Genomic DNA, 23,266 nt, shown 5'->3' with positions numbered 1-23,266 from the left:
AAAGGGTCAATGGAGATCAACCAGGCCGGGGTTTCCCTAACTGCGTTCCTAGAGATGTCAATGGAGCTCTGAGGCAAAAAGCACAACATGGTTACATAAGTTTGGGAAACAACGGATCCTCAGTCCACTGCTTGGAGGCCCACAGTGCCCTGAAGGTTAGAGGCTCTCACAGGCAGGTCCTCCTTGTCCACCCCAGGTGTCCCAAACCTATGAGGCTCTAGAACTCTCAGTCTGCAGACATCTGTGATGCTCACACCTGCCATCTTAGCCATATTCCCTTTCTTTTGGTAATAGCACCCTGACTCCCCCACACCCCCAATTCTCCCTGTACGGTCTTGTTGGGACTGTCATTCCAAGTGCTCCATCCTCCCCTGGACCACGATGGGCCTATGACCCAACTTGACCCACGCCAGGCAGGTCAGAAACTCTCTCTGGGGTCCAAATCTTTTTTTTTTTTTTTTTTAAGAAAGTGTACAAGTTGGGGGGGAGGGGCAAAGGGAGAGGGAGAGAGAGAATCTTAAGCAGGCTCCACACTCAGCGCTCAGCATGGAGCTCAATACGGAGCTCAATCTCACAACCTGGAGATCATGACTGAGCTGAAATCAAGAGTCAGATGCTTCACTGACTGAGCCACCCAAGTGCCCCTCTGGGGTCCAAATCTTGAACAGAGAAGCATGAAGCCTGAAAGAAGTCTGGGCTCATTGCTGCCCAAGGCCATGCCTGGTTAAGTCAGGCCCCAGGAGCCATCCTGGTGCCCGTGACTTCCAGAAGCCTGCTTTTCTAGCTCTTCCTTCCATTTTGGAAACAGTCCCACAGTCTTTTTTGCTTAAGAGCTGGTTTCTTTTACTTGCCCCACAGAGCTAACTGAGTCAATGCTTCACCGTACATGGTTTGGGAACATGTTTATAATTAGTCCAACTCCTAGTAAGCATGAATGTTCATTTCTTCTTCTTTGTCTTCTTAGGGGGATGGCTTTTGCAGACAAAAAAAGGCTATCTGCATTACTTTGATTTCTTAAAAAAATTATATTTGCTATAAAAGTAACAGATTCATGAATCTAGTTTCTTCTAAACAAAATCTTACCAGGGAACTAAGAAACTCTTGTAAGTCTAATAAACTGCACTTACGAGTATAAGGAATCTGATCTCTTAAGCAGTCCAATGCTCTTTACCTACAATACATTCTATTATTCCTTTCAACTTAAAAAGCAAATTACAGAACTTCTGCTTCCAGCAAGATGGAGTAGACTTACATTTTCCTATGCTTCCTGCTCTGTACCATTGGAAACCTTGCACATTATACAAAAGCAAACACAGGACAACTCTGAGAGGTGGACAGAAGAAGGCAGACAGGCTAGGGAGCTGGGGGCCTGAGGAACGACATGGTGGTGGGTTCCCTGGGTCTTTTCTTTAACTCACAAACCTCGAACTTGAAGCTGAAGAAACAGGCAACTTGGAGTATCAACAAGTATAGACAAAAAAGCTGTAAGAGAGCCCGTGTTCTCTAGTCAAATGACCAGGAGATGAGCAGCCAAGCAAGACAGGAAACTTTAAGACAAGTCCTGTTCCAAACATCACAGGGGGGGAAAAAAAAAAGATACCCCCCACCCCCACACCAGCATAAGCCAAGTAGGGGGGCTATAACAAGGCACCTCAACTCACAAGCTGGGATTATCAGAGAAAGCCAAGGAGGGATCTGGGGTCGAGTGATGAGGCACCCCCTGTCCCCACAGAGTGAGAAGAGCCCACATGGGGAGCCTGGACTCGTACCCCCAGCTGGCAGCTACGACGCACCCTTCTCCTACTGGGTGGTGTCAGTGGGGGCCTGGTGGAGAGACAGGACTTTTACCATTATACTTTCACAGTTATACTCTCCCAAAGTTGGAGTTACCATTTGTAGCAAATTGCAGTGATGGCTGCCAACCGTTTCTCTCACAACTCCCGTCAAGAGGGGGGACATTTCCCCCCCAACACTTCAATCTGGATGGGTTTGTGATCAACAGCATGATATGGAAATGAGGGTTGGGGACTTCTGGGCTCAGGCCATATAATTTCTACTTTTGCACAGAAGGAAACTCAACCACATATAAAGAAGTCCAGCTTATCCATAAGAAGAGAGAGGCACCCTGTGGAAGACCAGCTATACAAGTAGGCCTGGTCAACACCCAGAGAAGAAACAGGCCCAGCCATCTCAGCCAACTGCCAGCTGAGTAAGCCATCCCAGCTGAGGCTCCAGGCATGAGTGACTCCATCTTGGATTCTCCAGCTCTAGTCCCAGCCGAGCACCCTAGACAATACTATATGGAGCAAAGAGGAGTTATTGCTGCTGAGCCCTGCCCACATTCTTTGTTTCTTAAAAAAAAAACTTTATTGTAAGAACGCTTAACATAAGATCTACCGTCTTAACAACTGAGGTGTACAATGTAGCACTGTTAACTGTAGGCACAAAGATCTCTAGGATGTATTCATCCTTCATAATTGAGACTTCATGCCTGTTGATTACCAACTCCATTTCCTCACCCCACCAGCCCCAGCAACCACCATCCTCCTCTCTGATTCTATGAGTTTGACTCTGGTAGACCGCTCATAGAGGTGGAATCATGCAATCCTTGTCTGTCTGTGACTGGCTTACTGTCTTAGTTCAGGCCGCTCTAGCAAATACCACAGACTGGGTGACTTAAACAATAAACATTTATCTCTCATAGTTCTAGAGACTAGGGAAGTCTAAGATTGAGGTTTTGGCTGATTCTATTCCTGCTTAGAGTTCTCTTCTTGGTTTGCAGATGGATACCTTCTTAGTGTATCCTCACATGTCAGAGAGAGATTATTTCCCTCTTGTGTCTCTTCTTATAAAGCACTAATCTCATTCATGAGGGCCCCACTTTCATGACCTAATTATCTCCCAAAGGTCCTACCTCCAAAACATCACACTAGGAATTAGGGCTTTAACATATAAATGGGGAAAGGGTGGTGACAAACATTTAGCCCATAGCACTTATTTTACTTAGCATTACGTCTTCAAGGTTCATCCATGTTGTCACATATGGCAAGATGTCTTTAATTTTTACAAGGCTGCATAATATTCCACTGTATGTATGCATCACGTTTTCTTTCTTCATTAAACTATAAATGGACATTTAGGTTATTTCCATATCTTGACTATTGTGAATAGTACTGCAATCAACATTGAAGTGCTATTATCTCTTTTAGATCCTGGTTTCAATTCTTTTGGGTCCTGTCCAGATTCTTGACCTGTGGAATTATGAGCAGTGAAATTATTGTTGTGTTTAAGTTTAAGTTTTCAGGTGGTTTGTTACACAGCAGGAGCTAACTGATATATTTCCTTAATAAACCAGGCTCGCTTAATGATCCGGCAATTTTTGTCTGGGACTCAAGATCTGATTCTATCCCAGATATTCACTAATAGGTGACTTTCATCTTCCATCTGATTCTTGAGTGTGTATGATTCTACTGCTTAATCCCCCCACCCCCCTTCTTTGCCCAACTTGGGTATTTTAATGTCTTCCCATTTTAATGCCTGCCTCTAAATATTCTTTAAGGCCATTCTATAAACCTAGCATAGCTTTAGTTAACCCATCATTTACTGAGGTAAAATCCACAAATCATAAAATTTACCATTTTGACCTTTTTAAAGTATCCCATTCAGTGGTTTTTGGTATATTCACAATGTTATGAGTGATGTCATTGAAAAAGTGGTGGAATAGAGAATTTCAGGAACCCATCCCCTCAGAAAAACAACTAATGCGCTGGCAAAAACTATCAGAATCATATTTTTATAAAACTCTGGAGTCTAGCCAAAAACGTATAACAACCAGAGGAAGGCATGGTGAAGGAAGAAGCTGTTGCTTTATGGTACGAACGCACTGTGGCATTTTAAAATGCCTGCCTCCCATCCCTTCCACCTCAGATCTGTGGCAGCCACAAGGATGCAGAGAGAGCAATATATGAAATTATTATTATTATTATTTTTAACTGTGCTTGTGGGTTCTGACCTATCTGGTAACCCCTGAAGCCTTGGCACAGGGCTTGTTTTTGTTTTGTCTGACGTGGAGGGATCCCAGGGCTAGGGACAGATTCCCAGGCTGTTTATGACCAAAGCCTTTAAAGGCACAAGTATTGGCTGTGTAACAGCTTGGGGCAAGGAACAGTACTCAGGATGAGCGATAGGCAGAAGGAAAAACCTGGGCAGGAGTAGTCTGGAGAATGAGATACATAAAGGATAAGAGCTTTCTTAAGTCTCCACGTATACTGAGGAATTGAAAAGGCCATGCACGTGGCCAGGGCAGGATGCATGCTCCAAAAACACCTGAGAAAACAGTAGCCTTGACCTCTGGCTGGCCTTCAGGCTGGGTACAAGAAGGGAGCAAAGGCTAAGACAGAGTGAGCGGTGAACAGCCTGGCTCAGCATTGGAAGGCCCCAAGACACAACCAGTCTGCAAAGAGTGCGAGAACTGGGGGAGGGTTTTTTCCTCTTTTTTTCCTTTTTTGGCTCTAGGTGGTTAAGGAAACTGTCAAAACTCAAGCTGACCACTTAACAGGAACAGACTTCATCAGGCTGCCCACACAGAGGACACAGACTTTACAAAAAGAGTTTAGAAAGATCACACAACAAGAAACACTAGCAAACCACAACAAGTGACAACAACAAACGGGACGCAGATCTGATTTCTACAGTTGCAACGTAATATTTGAAATGACCAGTTTTCATCAGTGTTGTACAACTACACCACTCTCTAAAGCCCGAGCATTCCCACCATCCCAAAAAAGAAACCCCAAACCCACTGGCAGTCCCTCTCCACTGCCGGTCACCGCAGCCCCTGGCCACCACTAATCTACTTCCTGTCTCTATGGACTTGCCTATTCTGGACAGTTCATATAATAAATGGACTCATACAGTATGTGGTTGTGTCTGGTTTCTTTCACCGAGCATAATATTTTTAAGGTTCATATGTTATAACACGTATCCGCACTTCCTTCCTTTTTATGGTCAAACAATATTCCATCAATGGATAGAACACATTCTGTTTATCCATTCACCAGTTACATTTGAGTGATCTCCACTTTCTGTTTATTGCAAATGATGTTATTAACATGCTGTACAAGTTTTCATACAAACATATATTTTTGATTCTCTTGGGTATCTATAGTGATTATTTTAACTTTTGGGGGGAAACTGTCAAACGGTTTTCCATAGTGGCTGCACCTGTTTACATTCCCACCAGCAGAGGACTCCAATTTCTCCACATCTTTGCCAACACTTGTTATTTTCCTTTTTACTTATTTTTTTATTATTTAAAGATTTATTTATGTATTTTAAAGAGAGAGAGAAAGAATGAGAGAGTATGGGAGCCCACACCAGTGGGAAGGGCAGAGCGAGAAAATCTCAAGCAGACTCCCCACGGAGCACAGACCTTGACATGGGGCTAGATCCCACAGCCCTGAGATCATGACCCAAGCTGAAATCAAGAGTTGGCCACTCAACCAACTGAGCCACCCAGGAGCCCCAAGGAGGTGCTTCTTATGGATGAGCAAAGAAAGTGGTGGATAGAATCTACTCCAGGGGAAGATTGTTGAAATGAAGCAAATGACTTGGAATATTATATAAACTTGGTTGATAAAGCAGCAGTGGTGTTTGAGAGGATTGACTACAATTTTGAAAGAAGTTCTACTATGGGTAAAAGGCTTTCAAACGGCATCCCACGCTACAGAGAAATCGTTCATGAAAGGAAGAGTCAATCAACGCAGCAAACTTCATGGTTGTCTTATTTCAAGAAATTGCTGCAGCCATTTCGATCTTCAGCACCCAGCACCCTGATCAGTCAGCAGCCATCAACATGGAGGCAAGAACCTCCACCAGCAAAAAGACTGTGACTTGCTGAAGCTCAGATAATGATTAGCATTTTTAAGCAATAAAGTATTTGTATTTTTATTTAGTTTCTTTAAAGATTTATTTATTTTAGAGAGAAAGAGAGCACGTGCAAGCAGGGTATGGGGCAGAGAGAGAGGGAGACAATCTCAAGCAGGCTCCCTGCTGAGCGTGGAGCCCAATGCAGGGCTTGATCCCAGGACCCTAAGACCACGACCTGAGCTAAAACCAAGAGTCAGCTACTTAACTGACAGTCACCCAGGCACCCCTAAAGTATTTTTAAATTAAGGTATGTAAATTGTTTTTTAGATAAAATGCTACTGTACATGTAATAGACTACAGTATAGTATACACATAATTTTATGTGCGCTAGGAGACTAATAGATTTGTTTGACTCACTTTACAGTGATATTCACTTTATTGTGGTGGTCTAGGACCAAATTTGCAATATCTCTAAGGTGTGCTTCTAACTGTGTTTCCAAGAATTTTATAGTTTTAGCTCTTACATTTAGGTATTTGATCTATTTTGAGTTATTTTTGTACATGATGTGAGGAAGGAGTCCAACTTCATTCTTTTACATGTGGATATCCAATTGTCCCTGCATCATTTGTTGAAAGAGACTATTCTTTCCCCACTGAGTGGTCTTAGCACCCTTGTAGGAAATCAATTGATCACAGATGTGTCGGTTTATATTCAGACTCTGTATTGATTGGTAGGTATATCCTTATGTTAGTACCACATTGTTTTGATTGCTGTAGCTTTGCAGTAAGTTTTGAAATCAAGAAGTTGAAATCCTCCAACTTTGTTCTTCTTTTTCCAAGACAGCCTTGGCGACTGGTAGTTCCTTGCATCTCCATGTGAATTTTAGGATGAGATTGTCTCAAGGTATTTTCTAAATTCCCCTATGATGTCCTCACTAACCCATTGCTTATTTAGGAGTGTGTTGCTTAAATATCACATATTTATGGGGCACCCGGGTGGCTCAGTTGGTTAAGCATCTGCCTTCGACTCAGATCATGATGTCAGGGTCCTGGGATCAAGCCCCACATCAGGCTCCCTGCTCAGTGGGGAGCCTGCTTTTCCCTCTCCCTCTGCCCCTAGCTTGTGCTCTCTCTCTAGCTCTGCTCTCTCTCTTTCCTTCAAATAAATAAAATCTTCAAAAAAATAAAGTTCACATATTTGTGAACTTCCCACTTTATTGTTATAAATTTCCTTTCATTATTGATTTCTCATTTTATTCCACTGTGTTCAGAGAACATACTTTGTATGATTTCAATCTTCTAAATTTATTGACATTTGTTCTGTAGACTAACATGTGCTCTATTGCACAGAATGTTCCATATGCCATTGAGAAGAATGGGTATTTTGCTACAGTTGGGTGAGATGTTCTGTAGATGATGGTTCGGTCTAGCTGTTTCATAGTGTAGTCTGAGTCTTCTATTTCCTTGCCAATTTCTGCTAGTGGGGTACTGAAGTACCCAATGGTAACTGCTGAACTGCCTGTTTCTTCTTTCCGTTCTGTCCATTTTTGCTTCACGTATTTTAGTGTATACATATTTTATTTTTGTTATATCTTCTTGATAGATTGACTCTTTTACCATTACATAATGTCCTTCTTTGTCACTCATAATAATTTTCATCTTAAAGTCTATTTTGTCTAATGTTGGTATAGCCAGTCCAGCTCTCTTTTGGTTACTGTTTGCATGGAATATCTTTTCCCATCTTTTCACTTTCTACCTCATTTTTGTCTTTGTTTGTTTTTTTAAGTGGGCTCCAATGTGGGACTTGAACTCACGACTCTAAGATCAAGACCTGAGCTGAGATCAAGAGTTGGATGCTTACCCGACTGAGCCACCCAGGCATCCCTCTAATTTTTGTCTTTGAATCTAAAGTGAGTGTCTCGTAAATAGCATATACTTGGATTCTGCTTCTTAAAAAATCTATTCTGTCAATCTCTCCCCTTTAGTTGAAGAGTTTAAGTCATTTACATTTAATGTAATTACTGATAAGAAAGGATTTCTGTTGTTTTGTTTTCTACATGTCATGTCTCTTTTTGTTCCTCAGTTTCTCCATTACTGCCTTCTTTTGTGTTAAATAGATATATTTTATAGTGTACCATTTTTTAAAAATATTTTATGTATTTATTTGAGAGAGAGAGCACACACGGGAGCAGGGAGGGGGGCAAAGAGAAAGAATCTTCAAGCAGACTCCCTGCTGAGCAGAGACCACCCCCCCTCCCAATGTGGGGCTTGATCTCTTAACCCACAAGATCATAAGCTGAGCTGAAACCAAGAGTCAGACACTCAACTGACTGAGCCACCTAGGCACCCCTCTAGTGGACCATTTTAATTCCCTTATCATTTCCTTTGCTATTTATTTTTGAGTTATTTTCTTAGTGATTGTGCTGGGGATTACAATTACCATATTCAAGCATGTGATAAAGCATTTATAATTACATTTGTATGTACAAATACTATAGTATTGTATGTATAGTATTAAAATATATGTATTGAGTCACCTGATGGCTCAGTTAGTGGAGCATGCAACTTTTGACCTCAGGGTTTTGAGTTGGAGGTTACTTAAAAAATCTTTTTAAATAAAATATATGTATTGCAACACAACATAGGCAATGGTGTAGTAAAATTAACAAGATGTCAATTCAATTTCCCCAATCCTTTCTAGATAGGTTAATCCAACGTGCCTCTAAGTGAAAATTTATCAGCATAATTGATAATACCTTTTTGGTAAACTTAACAGAAATTGTTGAGGAGAACACATGACCCCAAAATATGTCATTTTGGCATATTGATTATTTTGAATTAAAGTTATTTAAGAAACAGCCAGTACAAGAAGGGTACTCTGAGCCCCCTTTTGCCCCCTGAAAGCAGGAAATAAATCTCCCGTGTGAAAGGTACTTTCCCAATATGTACCAGGAGGAAGAGAGACATTCTTACCACCAGAGAGAGGAAATTTAGGGCCAAGAAGGCTATAAAAACAAACCTTGTTACTAACTCATTAATTTACTACCCCAAGCCCAAATCCCTTTGTCTTGTCAATTCTTCACAAATTTATTGTTTCTTTGTCTAAAAGGTATAAAAGCTGCCTGCTTTGGTTCCTTCTTTGAGCATCATCTCTTTGTGGTTCCCATATACATGAAATTAAAATTTTCTCCAAGGAATCTGTCTTATGTCAATTTAATTATTAGACCAGCCAAAGAATCTAGAAGGGAAGGGAACCTATATTGTGAAAGCAAAAACAAATCCTGTTCTCAGCACCTCAGCTATAAAACCCAAAACCTGCAACAGAACGGATGCTAAAATCTGTCTCATTCTAGCAATCAGTAATATTTGTCTTGAATATTGGGGGGGAAAAGTCCCTTTCTTCTCATTTAGATATTCATTCCTAATACAATAGATTGATATTAGATATTTATTCCTAATACAATGTTATTTTATGCTTAATAATTATTATCAAACTTTATATTACATTCACCAATTGCTTTTATTCAATCGTATCAATAAAGAACTTCTGGATTGAGTCAGTACTTCTGAACCTGTTAAAAAGAAAACCAGAGGCCCAAAATGGCACCACTTATGTAGAATCACCAAACTGGGGCTAATCTAACTGAAGCTCTATCCTCCTCCAGAAAGGTCATCTTAATGGGTCAGTCGGGAATCTTTTTTTTTTTTTAAGATTTTATTTATTTATTTGACAGAGAGAGACAGCAAGAAAGGGAACACAAGCAAAGGGGAGTATGAGAGGGAGAAGCAGGCTTCCTGCCGAGCAGGGAGCCTGATGCGGGGCTTGATCCCATGTCCCTGGGACCATGACCTGAGCTGAAGGCAGACGCTTAACAGCTGAGCCACCAAGGTACCCCCCCAGGAATCTTTTGATCAGCACCAATAAGGTAATCTGTCACGTGGGCCCTCTCTATCCTCCAAAGGAAGATGAGATAATGTACCTAAGAGGACCTGTTTGTCCCCAAAGGAAGGTCACTTCACCTGAAATAATTCTTTTTTCTGTTTAGAACTTTGCCTTACCTTTAAAAATTCATCCCTTACAGGGCACCTGGGTGGCTCAGGCAGTTAAGTGTCCAACCCCTGATTTTGGCTCAGGTCATGATCTTAGGGTCATGAGATCGAGCCCCAAGTCTGGCTCCACACTCAGCAGGGAGTCTGCTTGAGTTTCTCTCCCTCTCCTCCCTCCCTGCACACACATGCATACACGCATGCGCATGCTCTCTCTCTCTCTCTCTGGAATAAATAAATCTTTAAAAAAAACTCTTCCCTTTCTGTAGCCCTTTGGAGCTCCCCTCCACTTGCTAGATGTGATGCTGCCTGAGTCATGAATCAATTAATAAAGTTAGTTAGAGCTTCAAAATTTACTTGGTTGAATTTTTGTTATTTCACAAGCCTTAGGTCAAAGAAAAATTAAAAAGTGAAATTTGATTGTACATTTTACATTCTTTCTTACAGACAAGTATGATAAGTGTCCATAAAATGTTTAAGTGTTAAAAGATAGTCACTGTCTGGGGACAAAATTCTGTGGGGGACACATAAGGGAAATATAAAAGTAAGGAGAAAAAGGAATGACGTAAAATTTCCCACTGCTGAAGAAGAGCTTTTTCAAAAGGCTGATGGTAGATATCAAGTGGGCTTTATATTCCAGGCACTATAAAAAAAAATACTAGAATTAAAATGTGCCAGAAATGACATACTTTGCAAATATAAACTTGCAACACAAGTTTTAAGTTTTAGATGTCAACCAAAGGAAGAGTGAGGCAATACACGGGGTTTCCTTAGAGGGTCCAGTCTGAAGACCCCAAAGGGAGCCCTTCACTAAGTGTGGCTCATTAAGGATACAGACAAAGACGTCAGCCTCATGGAGGCCGAGATCGGGGGCCAGGCAGGCACTGGGCCCAGAAACTCAGTTTACCTACGCAAATGATAAATGGTTGAAAGGAAATGCCTTGGGCAGGTAGGAGACAAAAGGACTCTGGTTCTGGCTCTGACAACACCTCACAGGCCTTATTTCGTTTATGGTGAACAAGGGTGAGCCAGAAACAGGCTCTAGCGGTTGTGCAGAAAGCTGCGACCAGAGCAAGGGTTGTTCAGAGGACGTGTGGGGGTCACACAGCTACAGACAGCTTTGAAGGTGGGTGGGCTGGGAGATGTGCTTCATTTCCACCGCTAGCTGGCACGACAGTGCCCCTCGCTCAGAGCAGGTGCATGGCCCTCCTGAGGTCATCGGGAGAAAGCACTGAGCTCGGGAACTTGGAATTAGGGTGAACCGTATGAAATTGCCACTGTTCAGCCGTTCTGACCTATACAAAATGGTAGTTTCATACGGTTTAACCTATAACTGGTAGCCGCTATTTTATTTTTACCCCAAGAGACCAAGCTGTCCTCTGACGAGATGTGGACGAAATCCACAAGGCTGCCTGAGAGTGTGTTAACAACTCGGCGGGTGGAAGTAAAGTGATGGAGAAGGAAAACCGGCTGCTGTCGCCACACACACACAAATCAATACTGTTTCGGGGAGGAGGAGGCGGAGGGCCGAAACCTAGAAATAAAAACCATAAAACTCACAAGGAAAACCCATCTGAGCAGCAGAAAAACAAGGTTAAAAGGTTCCCAGGATAATAAAGACAGGTGTTTCTGGAGTATTTCTATATCTACACGTTAGGTGTGGTGCAAAGCCCTTTCCAGGCCTTGCCTTTGGGCCACAACCACCTGATGAAGTGGGAACAGTTATGAGTCCTAATTTCTGCACCCAAGTCAGAAGGACTTTACATGTGAACAAAGGAAGGCCCAGAGAAGTGCAAGAACTTGCCCAAGGTGGGGATGGGAGGATTTGTGTAGCTGGAGGCCTGATTTCCAGTCTCCTGATGGTTTAACTACTCCAGACCGTCTCCCACTGTGTTCCCTCAGGTGTCTTTCAAAGGTGGCAAAGTATATTAGGAAAAAAATAATCCCACCTCGTAAGTGCAACATTCCTACTAGTGACATGTGCAGCTGAGTTTCTTTTAGAGGCCGTTTCCACCAGCATATCAATCTCCATGCATAATAACTGGCTACGGACAGACATGGTTAGTAACAGCGCAATATAATTAAATGTCCTTTCATCCAGGCATTTCAAAGGGCTTCATCAATGTTAATTATGCCCCAAGCCCTTGTGAAGTGGTGCTTGGTTCAATTGGATGAGCATTTAAAGTCAAGCAAAGGCGAAGCCACGGCCCAGGGGTTACACAGTTTGAACACACACCCAGGAGCAGCCCTCAAGTGCCTGGCCAAAGAGTTGAGGTGCGCAGAGCTCCTGACATTAAGCTCCTCCTCCTGTAAAATGGGGGTGCCTGCGTCCGCGGGCAGGGAGGGATGGGAGGGGCGGTGCCTGAGTGGCTCCTGCCTCTGGACGAGCCTCCGCGCTCCTCTTCAGCACAGGAACCACACCAGGTGTGTTCACAGAAGTTATCCAAAGTGGTACGTGTTGGACAAGCACACGTACGTGGAAGGCTAACCCAGAACAGGGATTCGACCCTGGACTCCGTGACTCTGTCCCAGACTGAAACAACGGATTCCCACCGAGGGCCGGGTTGTGAGAACCCCCTGGTGCCGGCCTCAGGCCAGCGCCTTCAGCCGCGACGTCGTTGGCTCTTGAGTTCCTTCACCCGCAATGGCAGGCGGGGAGGATGTACCTGAGGCAACATCCCGTCCGGCTCCCTACTGGCTCTCGACTTCGCTGGGCAGAGCCCTCTGAGGTGGGAGGGAGGGGAGGAAGGAGGCAAGGGCCATCCTCATCTGGAAGGCAAATACCTCAGCGGGGCGCTGTCAGCGGAGGATCTCAGCTGCCTGAGAAGGACCAAGACTTGGCCAAAGTCACAGAGCGCGCGTGCGCATGGGGGCAGGGCCAGACCTGAATGGGTGCCCCCAACACTTTGGTCTCCAATGTATTACAGGAGAGGAAGTAGTGAGGCCTCCCAACTATCAGGAACCTTAACCTTGGGACACAGGTAGGCCCCACTGGGACACCGTGGGAATAAAGGGGGCTCCATTAATACACGTGGACCTGAGGCCCAAGCCAGGACTTCCAGCCACTGTACGCAGAGTGCAGACTGGGAATGGGAAGTGCTGCTGGTGAGGGAAGTGGGGTGAGGGCCACACGAGAGGCAGGTAGCAAGCTTTCACACTCAGGGGCTTGCTCGGCGTGGCGTCAACAGACCTCAGTATCAAGGGTGGGGCAGCGAGACCAAAGTCACTTCTCTGTTTCCGCTTCCCCGTGGGGACAGTGAAGACCAGCAGCTCTGGGCTGGGGTCCTGCTGCTGCCAATTACCGCTGCGTGACTTCAGGGGAATTACTGTAACTCTCTGTGCCTCAGCTTCCCCCCCCTGAAAAATGGAGCGACTGTAAACGCTCACGGGATTGTCACCTTACATGAAATAAGGCGCGTGTTGAAAGACCAACCGGCACATAAAAAGCACTAACACAATTCTAGCTTGTTCCTATTCTTTTTTACAATTTCCCTTTTTATTATCACTATTATTAGCAGCAGCTCTAAGGACCATTCTGGCTCCAAGAATTGATCTTTTATCAGCTATAACTCTGGGAAAGAACAGTTTCCAGAAAAGCAGCCCGAGGTCACGGAGGCAGGAAACGTTGCTTGGATAGTGGTATCTGAGTCAAACCAGCTCCCATCTCCCGTTCCAACATCTGCCTTCCATCTGCCAACAAGAGCCTCTATTTAAACACCACGGTGATAAGACCAGTCATCACTTGCTATTTAAACTGACCTCCCACAATCCCTTGGGCTTGAAACTGCCAGGAGTTAAGTATAAACTGCGTTTTGGCTTGCTCCGAGGGTTACTCACATTCAAATCCAAGACAGGCATCAGTCTGGCTAACCAGGCTCTGCTACCCTGTAATCTGACTTCAGGCCAGCTCCCTGATGCATACCTTCTCCAGCAGGGGAGGCATTATCTTCCCCAGGATTGCCATTTCAACGCTTAATAACTGATGTCGGGGAGAGAAGAATGTGCAGAATGGCTGGCACAATGTGGGCAGCGGGGAGTGGTGGATAAAAACACGGGCCTTGGCAACGCACAGACTTAATTTGAATCTAGCTTTACTACCTACTGACTGTGTGGCCTTGGGTGAGTTACTTAACCTCTCTGTGCCAGTTTCCTAATACGTAAAATGGGATCATAGTGGTGCCTACCTTATGGGGCTTTGTGGGGATCAGCACAATCCCAGCCATATAGTAAACTCAACCAATGTGAGCTGCCATTGTGATCACGAGGATTACTATAGCAACTGGAATTGGCTATGGAAGCATGATAAAGGACCTATACTTTCCTTCCAGGAAAACTGCCAAAGGTGATACTCCAGCTGGAGCTGGAAGGATAGGTAGGGTTTCTATCGGCAGAACCGGGGGATGGTGCCAGCAGCTTCAATTTCCTTCATCTGCACATTCAGGTCATCCTCGTAACCACCCCTGTCGGATGGACTTAAAACTGACCTGCAGAAGAGTTGCACGACTTTCCCCCAAGTTATAATGATAGAAAGCGAGAGAGCTGGGATTTGACGCCATGATTCTAAAGGCCATGCTCTTAACACCTGTTGCCCCTCTAACTTTGTATCAAATTCTGTCCTGAGGGGTAAGGTACTGACAGAAATAGTTTCCCCCACCTCCCTCCTAGACCATAAACCCCTTCGCGTAAGCGATATCTCAATTATTTATACAGCTCCCCCACCCCACCCCATGCAGGCATGGAGAGCAGGTGCTCAGCTGAAATGCCTATTTGCTGAATAGAAGAAACTGAGGCCTGACTCTTCCAGACTGAGGCCAAGCCTCCAGTGCCGGGAACCCCTTGCGAGGCTGCCTCCTGGACAAGCTGGCCTGCTGCCCTCTCTTTCACAAATGCCCCCTCAACACCCCCCGCCCCCTGCCCCAACAACCAGGGAAGAGAGCAGGGCTGCCATTCAAGGCAAACGGGTTGGTCCTGACTTCGACCTTACGGATCAAGTTGGACTTGGGCCTCCTCAATGTTTTCCTTGCCCCCAAAATAAGAGATGATTTGGGGGCAGCCTGACCAGCCGATATCACCACCTCCACTAAGAGCCACCCACAGGGAGGGAGCCCCAGAAACCTGCTCGCTGTGTGACTCCACCCCCCTGCCCACCACAGATTGGACCCGGGGCGACACCTGACCCAAGCTGGCCAATCAGGTCTTCTCTCTGTCCAAAGTGGGGCAAGAGTCCGAATCGTTCCAACTCCCACCGCCCTTCCTACCTCTGGTTGTAGGAGCTACCCTGTCGTCTCACAATAGTTTTCTCTTTTGCCTCATCGCCTCTGAAATGCGTTTTTATTCCTTGCAACCAAAATAGCCTTAACAAAATCAAGGAGGAGGGAAAGAACTTACCCAGCCAGAGTTAACTACGCCTTCCTCTGCTTTAAGCACCTTCATCAGCTCCTCTTTGTAACTGCGGGCACTTCTGAGTCAAGCACCCCCTGCATGCCTCCTGCATGGGCTAGGTGCTTTTTCATTGATCCACAGGAGTGGAGGGATGAGGGATGGAGGGAGGTATTACTACCACCATTCTACCCGTAACAGAAGCTCTGAGAGCCTAAGCCATATGGCCAACAACACCCAGCTAGGAAGGAGCAGAGCAGGGGTGCGAATCCCTCCCTTCTCCCTTCCCTTCCCTATCCCCCCTCCCGGGAGCCTCAGTTAGCTCCTAACTTTGCCCATGTGCCTGTCTGCCACTTCAATTCTTCTTCTTTTCTTTTTTTTTTAAATTTATTTGAGAGAGAGAGAGCACAGCAGGGAGGAGCAGAGGGAGGGAGAGAGGGAGAAAGAAAGAGAGGGAGTCTGAAGCCGACTCCGGAGCCCAATGCCCGGCTGGATCTCACAACCCTGAGATCAGGACCTGGGTGGAAACCAAGAATGGGAAGCTTAACCAACTGTGCCACCCAGGTGCCCCTCCCACCTCAATTCTTAAGCATGTTGGTAGTCACCATAATTGATTCATCTCTGCTTTGGCACGAAGGTATTTCTGTAATAAGTAACGGAATTAATTTGTAATTAAAATGGAAACTTATTAGAAATCCCATCTAGGAGAGTGCTGTGTGTTTTCTTAGATTCTGTATTTGTCTCTTTGGCCTTCATGCATCACAGAACCAACTGTATTAACTGTATTTTCTTACATTCTGTATACTCGATGCTGGCATTTGTGGCCTCGCTCACCGGGCACCAGACCACCTCTCCCAGGACTAGCCAATTCTCAGGGACAGCAAAGGAGCATGGACTGCAGCCCTGTTTACAGTCACCCCTGATTAGAAACAACCTGAAGACCCAGCAATAGGGCATCTGTCCAGAAAATTTTGATATGGCAACTCAACATAGACGATTGGGCAATCATTCAAAAAGTATGCGTTAAATCACTCCTACTCCATGACATGGGGAAATACCCCACGCATAGGCTTAAGTGAAAACAACCAAGATACAAAACTTTCTGTACAATCTGATTCCAAATGCGTAACACCAAAAAAAACACAGGAAGGAAATACCCTGAAATACGAACAAAGCTTGCCTCAAAGTAATAGAGTAGGTGATTTAAAACAACAACAGCAAATCTTCTAAGGGGGAATGCATCCCATCAAAAATATTTCTCTTTCTATTTTTATGTCTTTCTCTAACCCCCTATTTTTATGTGTTTCCATGAGCGTTTCTTTCCTCTGAATTACACGTTCTCCTACCCGTGGGGGGTGGGGGCGGCATGCCTGTTTCTGCCAGTGACAGGCACGCAGACCCTGGACGTGCCTGTTAGCCAGCGCTGTACTGTGTGAGTCCCTTGTTAGAAAAACACATTTCAAAACCACAAAAGCTCTTGCCTTGTAGGAGAAGGGAAGCTCGCTGAGCGGGTGGGCGCTGCTCGTGGGCGGCAGCTGGCGCAGCTGCAGGGCCGCGCCGTGGGCTCGGTCCATGGTGTTCTAGAGGCACATTCCCTGGGCCCGGCCTGGGAGCTGGAGCTGCTGCCGCTACGCGGGGCCCAAACCGGAGACCATCTTTCCTGGCGGTGTTCACCTCTTCTCCCCAGCCATCGGAGGACTTCGCAGCTCTTCTGGCTGACTGACAGCCTCTCCCGCACCTCCACGCAGAGAAGTGCCAAGTTCTGTATCTCCCGAGCAGATGGACAGGGGTGCGATGCCTTATCCTGGCGGTGCTCTGGGGGGGTGGGGGGGAAACATTAAAAATGCATGTATAGGGAGACATAGAGCCCAGCTTTGTTACCCAAGGAGAGAATACTGTGAGGACAAAACACACCCCATGATGAGAAGTGAAGACTTTCAGAAAATTGTATCATGCCTTTGGCTCATCTACCTCAGAAACTTTTCCCCTGGCCCATAAAAGTAACCTTTTCTCGTCCCCCTGCTTCTTTCCTCCCATCACATCCTAATTTAAATCCTTCCTTTTCCATAGGCTCCCCTACACATAAGAGATGGAATACTGCCCTTGTCTACCTCTCCAGGCCTCCCAAAAAATATCCCGCTGCCACGAAAAAGGAACCATCTGTGTTCTGACTTAGGGAAGAGAGAATGAGAAGAAAAGCGATCGCCGTGGATGGCAGAAGAACTGAGCTGCTACCGAGGGTCAGCCGAGCACAGGTGAGGTAACGCTGGGCCCCAGGAGAAGACCTGTGGGACTGGATCACATCGGCTCTGGGAGACTCAGGTGTCTCGTCTGTCAAGTGGGGGTAATCATGTGGCCTCAAGTAAAATCCTCAGTGACAGTAATTTGGACTGTCATTGTTAACTTTATCGGGCTGATATTTTCAGCACAGGGCAAGCTTTTCTACCAAATAAGGAAGAAAGATGAAGTATATGTCCTGGGCTCTGGGAGGCACGGCCGGAACATCTTACCACAGTGCTAAGGGCTTCTCTGAGGTCCTCCTATGGTAAAAATTAAAACAAAACCAAAAAAATCCACTCAAATTTGGATTCCACTACAAATTCTATGGTTTTTTTTTCCTTTTTTTCAACACGGGGGCATGAACTCACCACCCTGAGATCAAGACCTGAGCTGAGATCAAGAGTCAGACGCTTAACCAACTGAGCCACCCAGCTCCTCTGTTTATTTTAACATAAATGTTATAGCTTTTGATCTGTCATATGCTACCTGCTTGCCTTGGCCAAGTCATTTAACTTTGCAGGTAGTTTTCTCTGCTGTAAAATACAGATAATAACCTTCCTACCCCCCGCCACCGGGTTGTTGTGAGAATTTGATGAAATAACGCATGTAAAATGCATGCATAGCAAATGGCTAATGAATGGCAGCTATTACTAGTATTTATTTCATTCTTATCACTTAATTATTGAATTTACCCACAAATATTCCTTTCTTCCATGCATTCATGCAACAAATATTTATGGAGGGCTTACTATGTGCCAAAAAAATACAGCCTCTGCTATGCCCCCAAGGCTTTAGAAAGTTGCCTTCTGCATCCTTTAACTTCCAGTTCCTTGTGGTATCTAGCCCTGCCTCCAGGAATGCTGGTTCCTGGTGTGAACAGCATAGTCATATGTCACAGGGCTAACATTGTGTCCAGCATCTAGGAGACACTGGATACAGGGCTTAGCACTGGGGCAGCCACGAAGACCATTTGGCTCAAGTCTCACTTTGCTGAAGGGCCTCAAAATTAAATTATTGCTGCTGCCTCCAGATGAGATTATACATCTGGTATATATTTAATACCTTAATTATATATATACACATATACATATGTACATATATATATACAATATATACAAGGTACACTCATCAGACAATTTTATTTATTTTTTATTTATTTATTTATTTTTTTTTAAAGATTTTATTTATTTATTTGACAGAGAGACAGCCAGCGAGAGAGGGAACACAAGCGGGGAGTGGGAGAGGAAGAAGCAGGCTCACAGCAGAGGAGCCTGATGTGGGGCTCCGATCCCATAACGCCGGGATCACGCCCTGAGCCGAAGGCAGACGCTTAACCGCTGTGCCACCCAGGCGCCCCTCATCAGACAATTTTATAACTCACATCCCAGAACCAGACCTCCCTGACTGTAAAGACCTATGAATATTTGCAATCTTGTGAAAAGCATAATTATTCTTCACTATACTTTTATGTGTGGGTGAAAAGCATGACTGTGTTAAATTTATGTATTTTAATGTTTTGAATATAGCAGCTTTAGGAAGGAAGAGTAGCCCTGGGAGAGGCCTCCGAGAGACCCTTGCAGGCTTTCAACCTGGACTGGAGCCCAAAATGGGGAGGTGTGTGAATCCTCTGTTCAGCTGCAGCTTGCCAAGGTCTGGCCCCGAGCCAGGCATGGTGACTTCCATACATACTGACTGAGTGGCTAAAGGCAGGCCGGTGGAGCACCTGAGGCAGCTCGCAGTCAAGAATGGAATGGCTTACTCAGGCCTAATCAACCACAACTCCAGAGATACAACAGCCGTACCAGCCCCGCCCACAGGATGTCAGAGAAAGCAAACAGGCCTTGAGGACATGCCAATCGGGTGATGGAAACCCAGGCCTCCTAACCTTCTTTGCACCTGCTGTGTTGTTTAATTCTCTTTTAAAAAGCAGCTTCCCTCTTTGCCTCAGCACAAAGGCCTCTGAGGCATCCCCTGCAAAGGCAGAAGGTTCTCCCTCAGCTAGGTAGGAGTTAAGACGGAAAGCTTGGGAGGAACTCTTTGGAAGTTGTTTTCCCTTTTAAAGTGCACATTGTTTGCCTAGTGCATCTCCTTTTCTGCCTTCAAAGCACTTTTCCAGCACTAACATATGCCCAAGAGGCAAGTGTTCCCAGCGACCCCTTAATTCTGAGGTCCTCACAGCCAGCAGTAAGCACAGGGTCATTGACTCAAAAAAGGAAAGATAATTCTAGGTGCTTGCTTCCATTCCAACACCCCCCTCCACCTTATCTCAATGAATTATTTCACCAACCCACAGAGCAGGTTGGACAGATGAGAGGACCACAGCTCCTGGCTGCTAAGGGTAGGATTTGTATTAGAATTTGGCTCTATCTGAAAAAAATCAATAAAACACGCCCTTTCCCACCACCTGACGATTCAGCTTCTGGCTGGTGGTGAGTGCCAGTTACGCCAAGCCCTTTCCCTTTCCTGGGCTTTGGCTCCCTAAAGGGTTACACTCCTCAGTGCCCTCCCATTGATCTGGAAACTGTAACTTCCAGCAGCCAGTGTAGATCAAGAATGCGTCCCCGTATCCCACCTGCTAACTCCACCATCTGCTATTGCCAGGAAGCCGGAGCCGGCGTGTAGAGGAATAATTTTGGCAAAGTTACTGCATTTCACTTCCTGATTTGGTAAAGCCTGCCATCACCTACATTAAGGCAAACCCATGCTCCCCTGCAAAAATGGGGAAAAAACCATGCCGAGGCAGCGAGACCCAGACCCGCAAGGCTGGTGACAGCAAGAAGGAAGGGTATTTGTACTAGGGGGCGTTAGATGATTCCAAATGCATTACCTTTCCTGAAAAAACGAAGGCTGATTTCAAGTCCCCACTGTCTCAGGCTTAATCACTACTCACCGGGCGGCGGTCTCCTCTAGGGCCCACCTATCACAGGTTTCTCAGAAATGACTTAGACTCTCCGCGCAACCCGGAGGCACAGCCTCCTTAATTCCTTCCCCAACTCAAGAGCCTCCTGGTTGCTGCAGTGTTTTGCTTTCAAAGGCCACGATTTGATTTGTCAGGCCGCCTGCCGGTCAGAAGCTGGCGGGGACTTCGGGCAGACGAGTGGCTGCGAGGAGGAGGTGGGCGGGACAGCCCCCCGCTATTGGCTGCGCCTCAAAGCTTGCTTGAAGCGTAGGGGGAGGGACTTGGGGAGGCGGCGCCCCTCTCGAGCTTTGCGCTCACCTGGAGGGGGTCCCCTCTAGGCAGCGCCAAGGACGTTGGGACAAACCCCTCTCTCCCTCTCCGCCCGTCCTGGAGAGCTCGGGTGACTGCTCACCTCCCCTGCCCGCCAGGTGGGTACCCTGCCAGGAGTGCTACCTTCCAATTCTCAGCGCCACCTCCCGGGCTTTGCTCCTGCTGTCCCTCCACCTCATCCTCTCCCCGTGCCTTCAAATCCTGCACGTCCCTCAAGCCCCGGCTCCCCCCAAAGCCTTCTCGAGTACTCGGGGGCATAAACAATTCCCTTGTGGGCCCTCCCCTGACACCTGTTGGCAGCGCTCTGTACCAACCCTCCTGGCGCGTCCGCCGCTCCGCAATGCCTAAGGTCTTCTTCCAGTGAGCCTAGCACTTGGTGAATGCTGCCGTAATGTACAACTGTATACAGTAAGCAATAAATGTAATCAACTCGTGCACGGAGCTTACACTTTTTCACTTACACGCATCTCATTTCAGATCCTCGCAATAACCCCCTGAGCGAGACTTTGACCTCATGCCCATTTTACAGGTGAAGAAAGGGCATTTGGGCCCAGACCTCAAGGAGGAGAGAGAGCCGATTTGGGTTCAGATCTGGAGGCCGAGAGAGCTCAGAGGGAACACTCGAGAGCAGAACGAGGTTGGCATTTCGTAGGAACTGCCCAAAGGACAGCATGGCTGGTGCAAGATTTTTCTGGGGCGTGGGTGGTAGGAGCTGCCACCTGAGGACCCAGCCAGGGACAGAGGTTTGGATTCATCCTACATTTAAAGGGGGGCCGTTGCGGGTTCTGAGCAGGGGAGTGACAAGATCATTGACTGCTCTGAAGCTTGTAAGGAGGGGCTCAAGGAGCACTACATGTCTGTCCTTGCATCGTTGCCCCTATCAATCTTTTTTTTGTTGTTTTTTTTTTTTTCACTATTATACATAGGGCTTGGATGAATGTTATCGTCTTCTTTCAACGAGGATTTCCGGGTAGGCAAAATTCTAAGGCTCTTGGTCTATCACGAGATATTTGAGGGGTCCCTTAGATAAGCCCCTATGAGGCTTTCCCATTAATTCTGATGTAATTAACCTGAGCCCTAAAATTCTGGCCGTTTCCCTGAGGGTTGTTGTTGTTGTTTTTGAAACGTCTCTGACGATTGGTCAACAACTTTTCATGCTAAAGAAACAGAGGAAACCATTGGCTAGTTACTCAGGAGGCGGCCTAAAGGAGGACTCTAGAACGTTAGGCCCTTAGTTGCCATAGCGACGGGTCGGCTGGGCAGCCCAGATTCAGCCCTGGGGGACCCAACGAGGTAGGAGGCAGTTCCTGTCTGGGAACCGGTCGCGGGGTCGCGGGAGGAGGACATACGAGCTGGGTGCCTGCGGAATTCCTCTGCTGAGCTGGCTGGTGCCCCAGGGCGGGAAATGAGATGCTCCTCCCTGATGGTGTGCCCTCAAAGCCCCCACCTAAAGGGGTGCTGATAATCACGGGGTGCCCTACCCACGGGGCTCCTGCGACGGGCCTGGGCGTTTGACTCCACTTTGCTTCTGCGAGTGTACAAACGGATGGGGGCTCTGGTGCTGGGCAGTGGGTGGACGAAAAAGAGCTGAGTTCTAACCCCAGGTCCACTCCACCTCCTTGGGGGTCCCTCGGCAAAATCGTCCCTGCGCTGGACCTCGGTTTATCCATCCTTAAAATGAAAGGGTCAGATTGGAATTTAGTGGTCACTTGCCCGCTGCTAAAGCTCCTTCCTACTCTCTGACATGCTTTCTCAGTTTCTCAAATGAAAAATATGAAGTGGATTGTCTCCCTGAGTGCACTTTGAAAAATGTAAAATACTTTCAGGTTGCACCATGGCATTATATATAACTGAATTGATAGAAATCTCATGTCCTCAAAATTGCTCATGCAAATACCATAAAATTCCACGCAAGGTAACAGTATACATGATTTAGTATGTATTGACACACAGTGCACAGTAATATGCATGTATAAATGCATAAAATATGGGATAATACTATAACATACATGATAAAGGTTTTTTTTAACATAGAGTGGAAACATATTTGTGTGTATAGTCAGATGAGTTAAATCCTTACAGAATGTTAACTCCCAAAGGAAAGAGCTGTATCATGACTACATCAGTATGCACTATGGCTAGAATACATCTACCCCTAGTATTCCTTCATCACACAGATATTATTGAGCACCTACTGTGTGCCAGGAAACAGCCTGGGGATTTAGTGATGAACATTCTATTGGGGAAGACCATAAACGAAGAAGTACGTATGTAAAATATGATGTTGGGTAGTGAAAAGTGCATTGAGAAACATAAGGCAGGGTCAGGCGTAGAGAGAGAAGGGTGGTGCTCCTTAAGAGGGAGTGGTTAAGGAAGACATCCCTAAGACAGTTTGAGGAGAGACCCAGAAGAATTTGGTGACAGGGCCAAAAGATGACACCCAGCATAGGGAAGGGAGGAATC

The 23,266-nt window shown here is 45.9% G+C and overlaps 2 protein-coding genes across 14 annotated transcripts in view; one reads left to right on the top strand and one right to left on the bottom strand.

Annotated features, from left to right (window-relative positions):
- The window catches only part of NIPAL3 (NIPA like domain containing 3), a 51,313-nt gene extending 30,699 nt beyond the window's left edge, over window positions 1-20,614 (bottom strand). Inside the window, exons 1-2 of one of the 4 annotated variants that reach the window (XM_011228599.3) lie at window positions 20,465-20,614; window positions 16,776-17,109 (exon numbers count right to left, since the gene is read on the bottom strand). In XM_011228599.3, coding sequence (XP_011226901.1) covers window positions 16,776-16,868 — 93 coding nt within the window. In that variant the 5' untranslated portion in view covers window positions 16,869-17,109; window positions 20,465-20,614. Of the gene's footprint in view, window positions 1-16,775; window positions 17,110-20,401 lie in introns of all 4 variants that reach the window. The other 3 variants (XM_011228595.3, XM_011228583.3, XM_011228589.3) reach the window with 3 other exon arrangements.
- A 268-nt stretch (window positions 20,615-20,882) lies between these two features.
- Window positions 20,883-23,266, top strand: part of STPG1 (sperm tail PG-rich repeat containing 1) — a 48,442-nt gene continuing 46,058 nt past the window's right edge. For 4 of the 10 annotated variants that reach the window (XM_019802734.2, XM_034646648.1, XM_034646650.1 and 1 more), the window contains exon 1: window positions 21,782-22,096. Coding sequence is in view for 1 of the 10 variants with exons in the window: in XM_034646646.1 (XP_034502537.1) it covers window positions 21,741-21,773 (33 nt within the window). In the remaining 9 variants the exon portion in view is untranslated. The other 6 variants (XM_019802713.2, XM_034646647.1, XM_034646651.1 and 3 more) reach the window with 5 other exon arrangements.

Source organism: Ailuropoda melanoleuca, chromosome 2 (genome assembly GCF_002007445.2).
Source record: "Ailuropoda melanoleuca isolate Jingjing chromosome 2, ASM200744v2, whole genome shotgun sequence".
NCBI lineage: Eukaryota > Metazoa > Chordata > Mammalia > Carnivora > Ursidae > Ailuropoda > Ailuropoda melanoleuca.
Note: the sequence above shows the minus strand (reverse complement) of the source record. Positions and strands in the feature narration are given on the sequence as shown.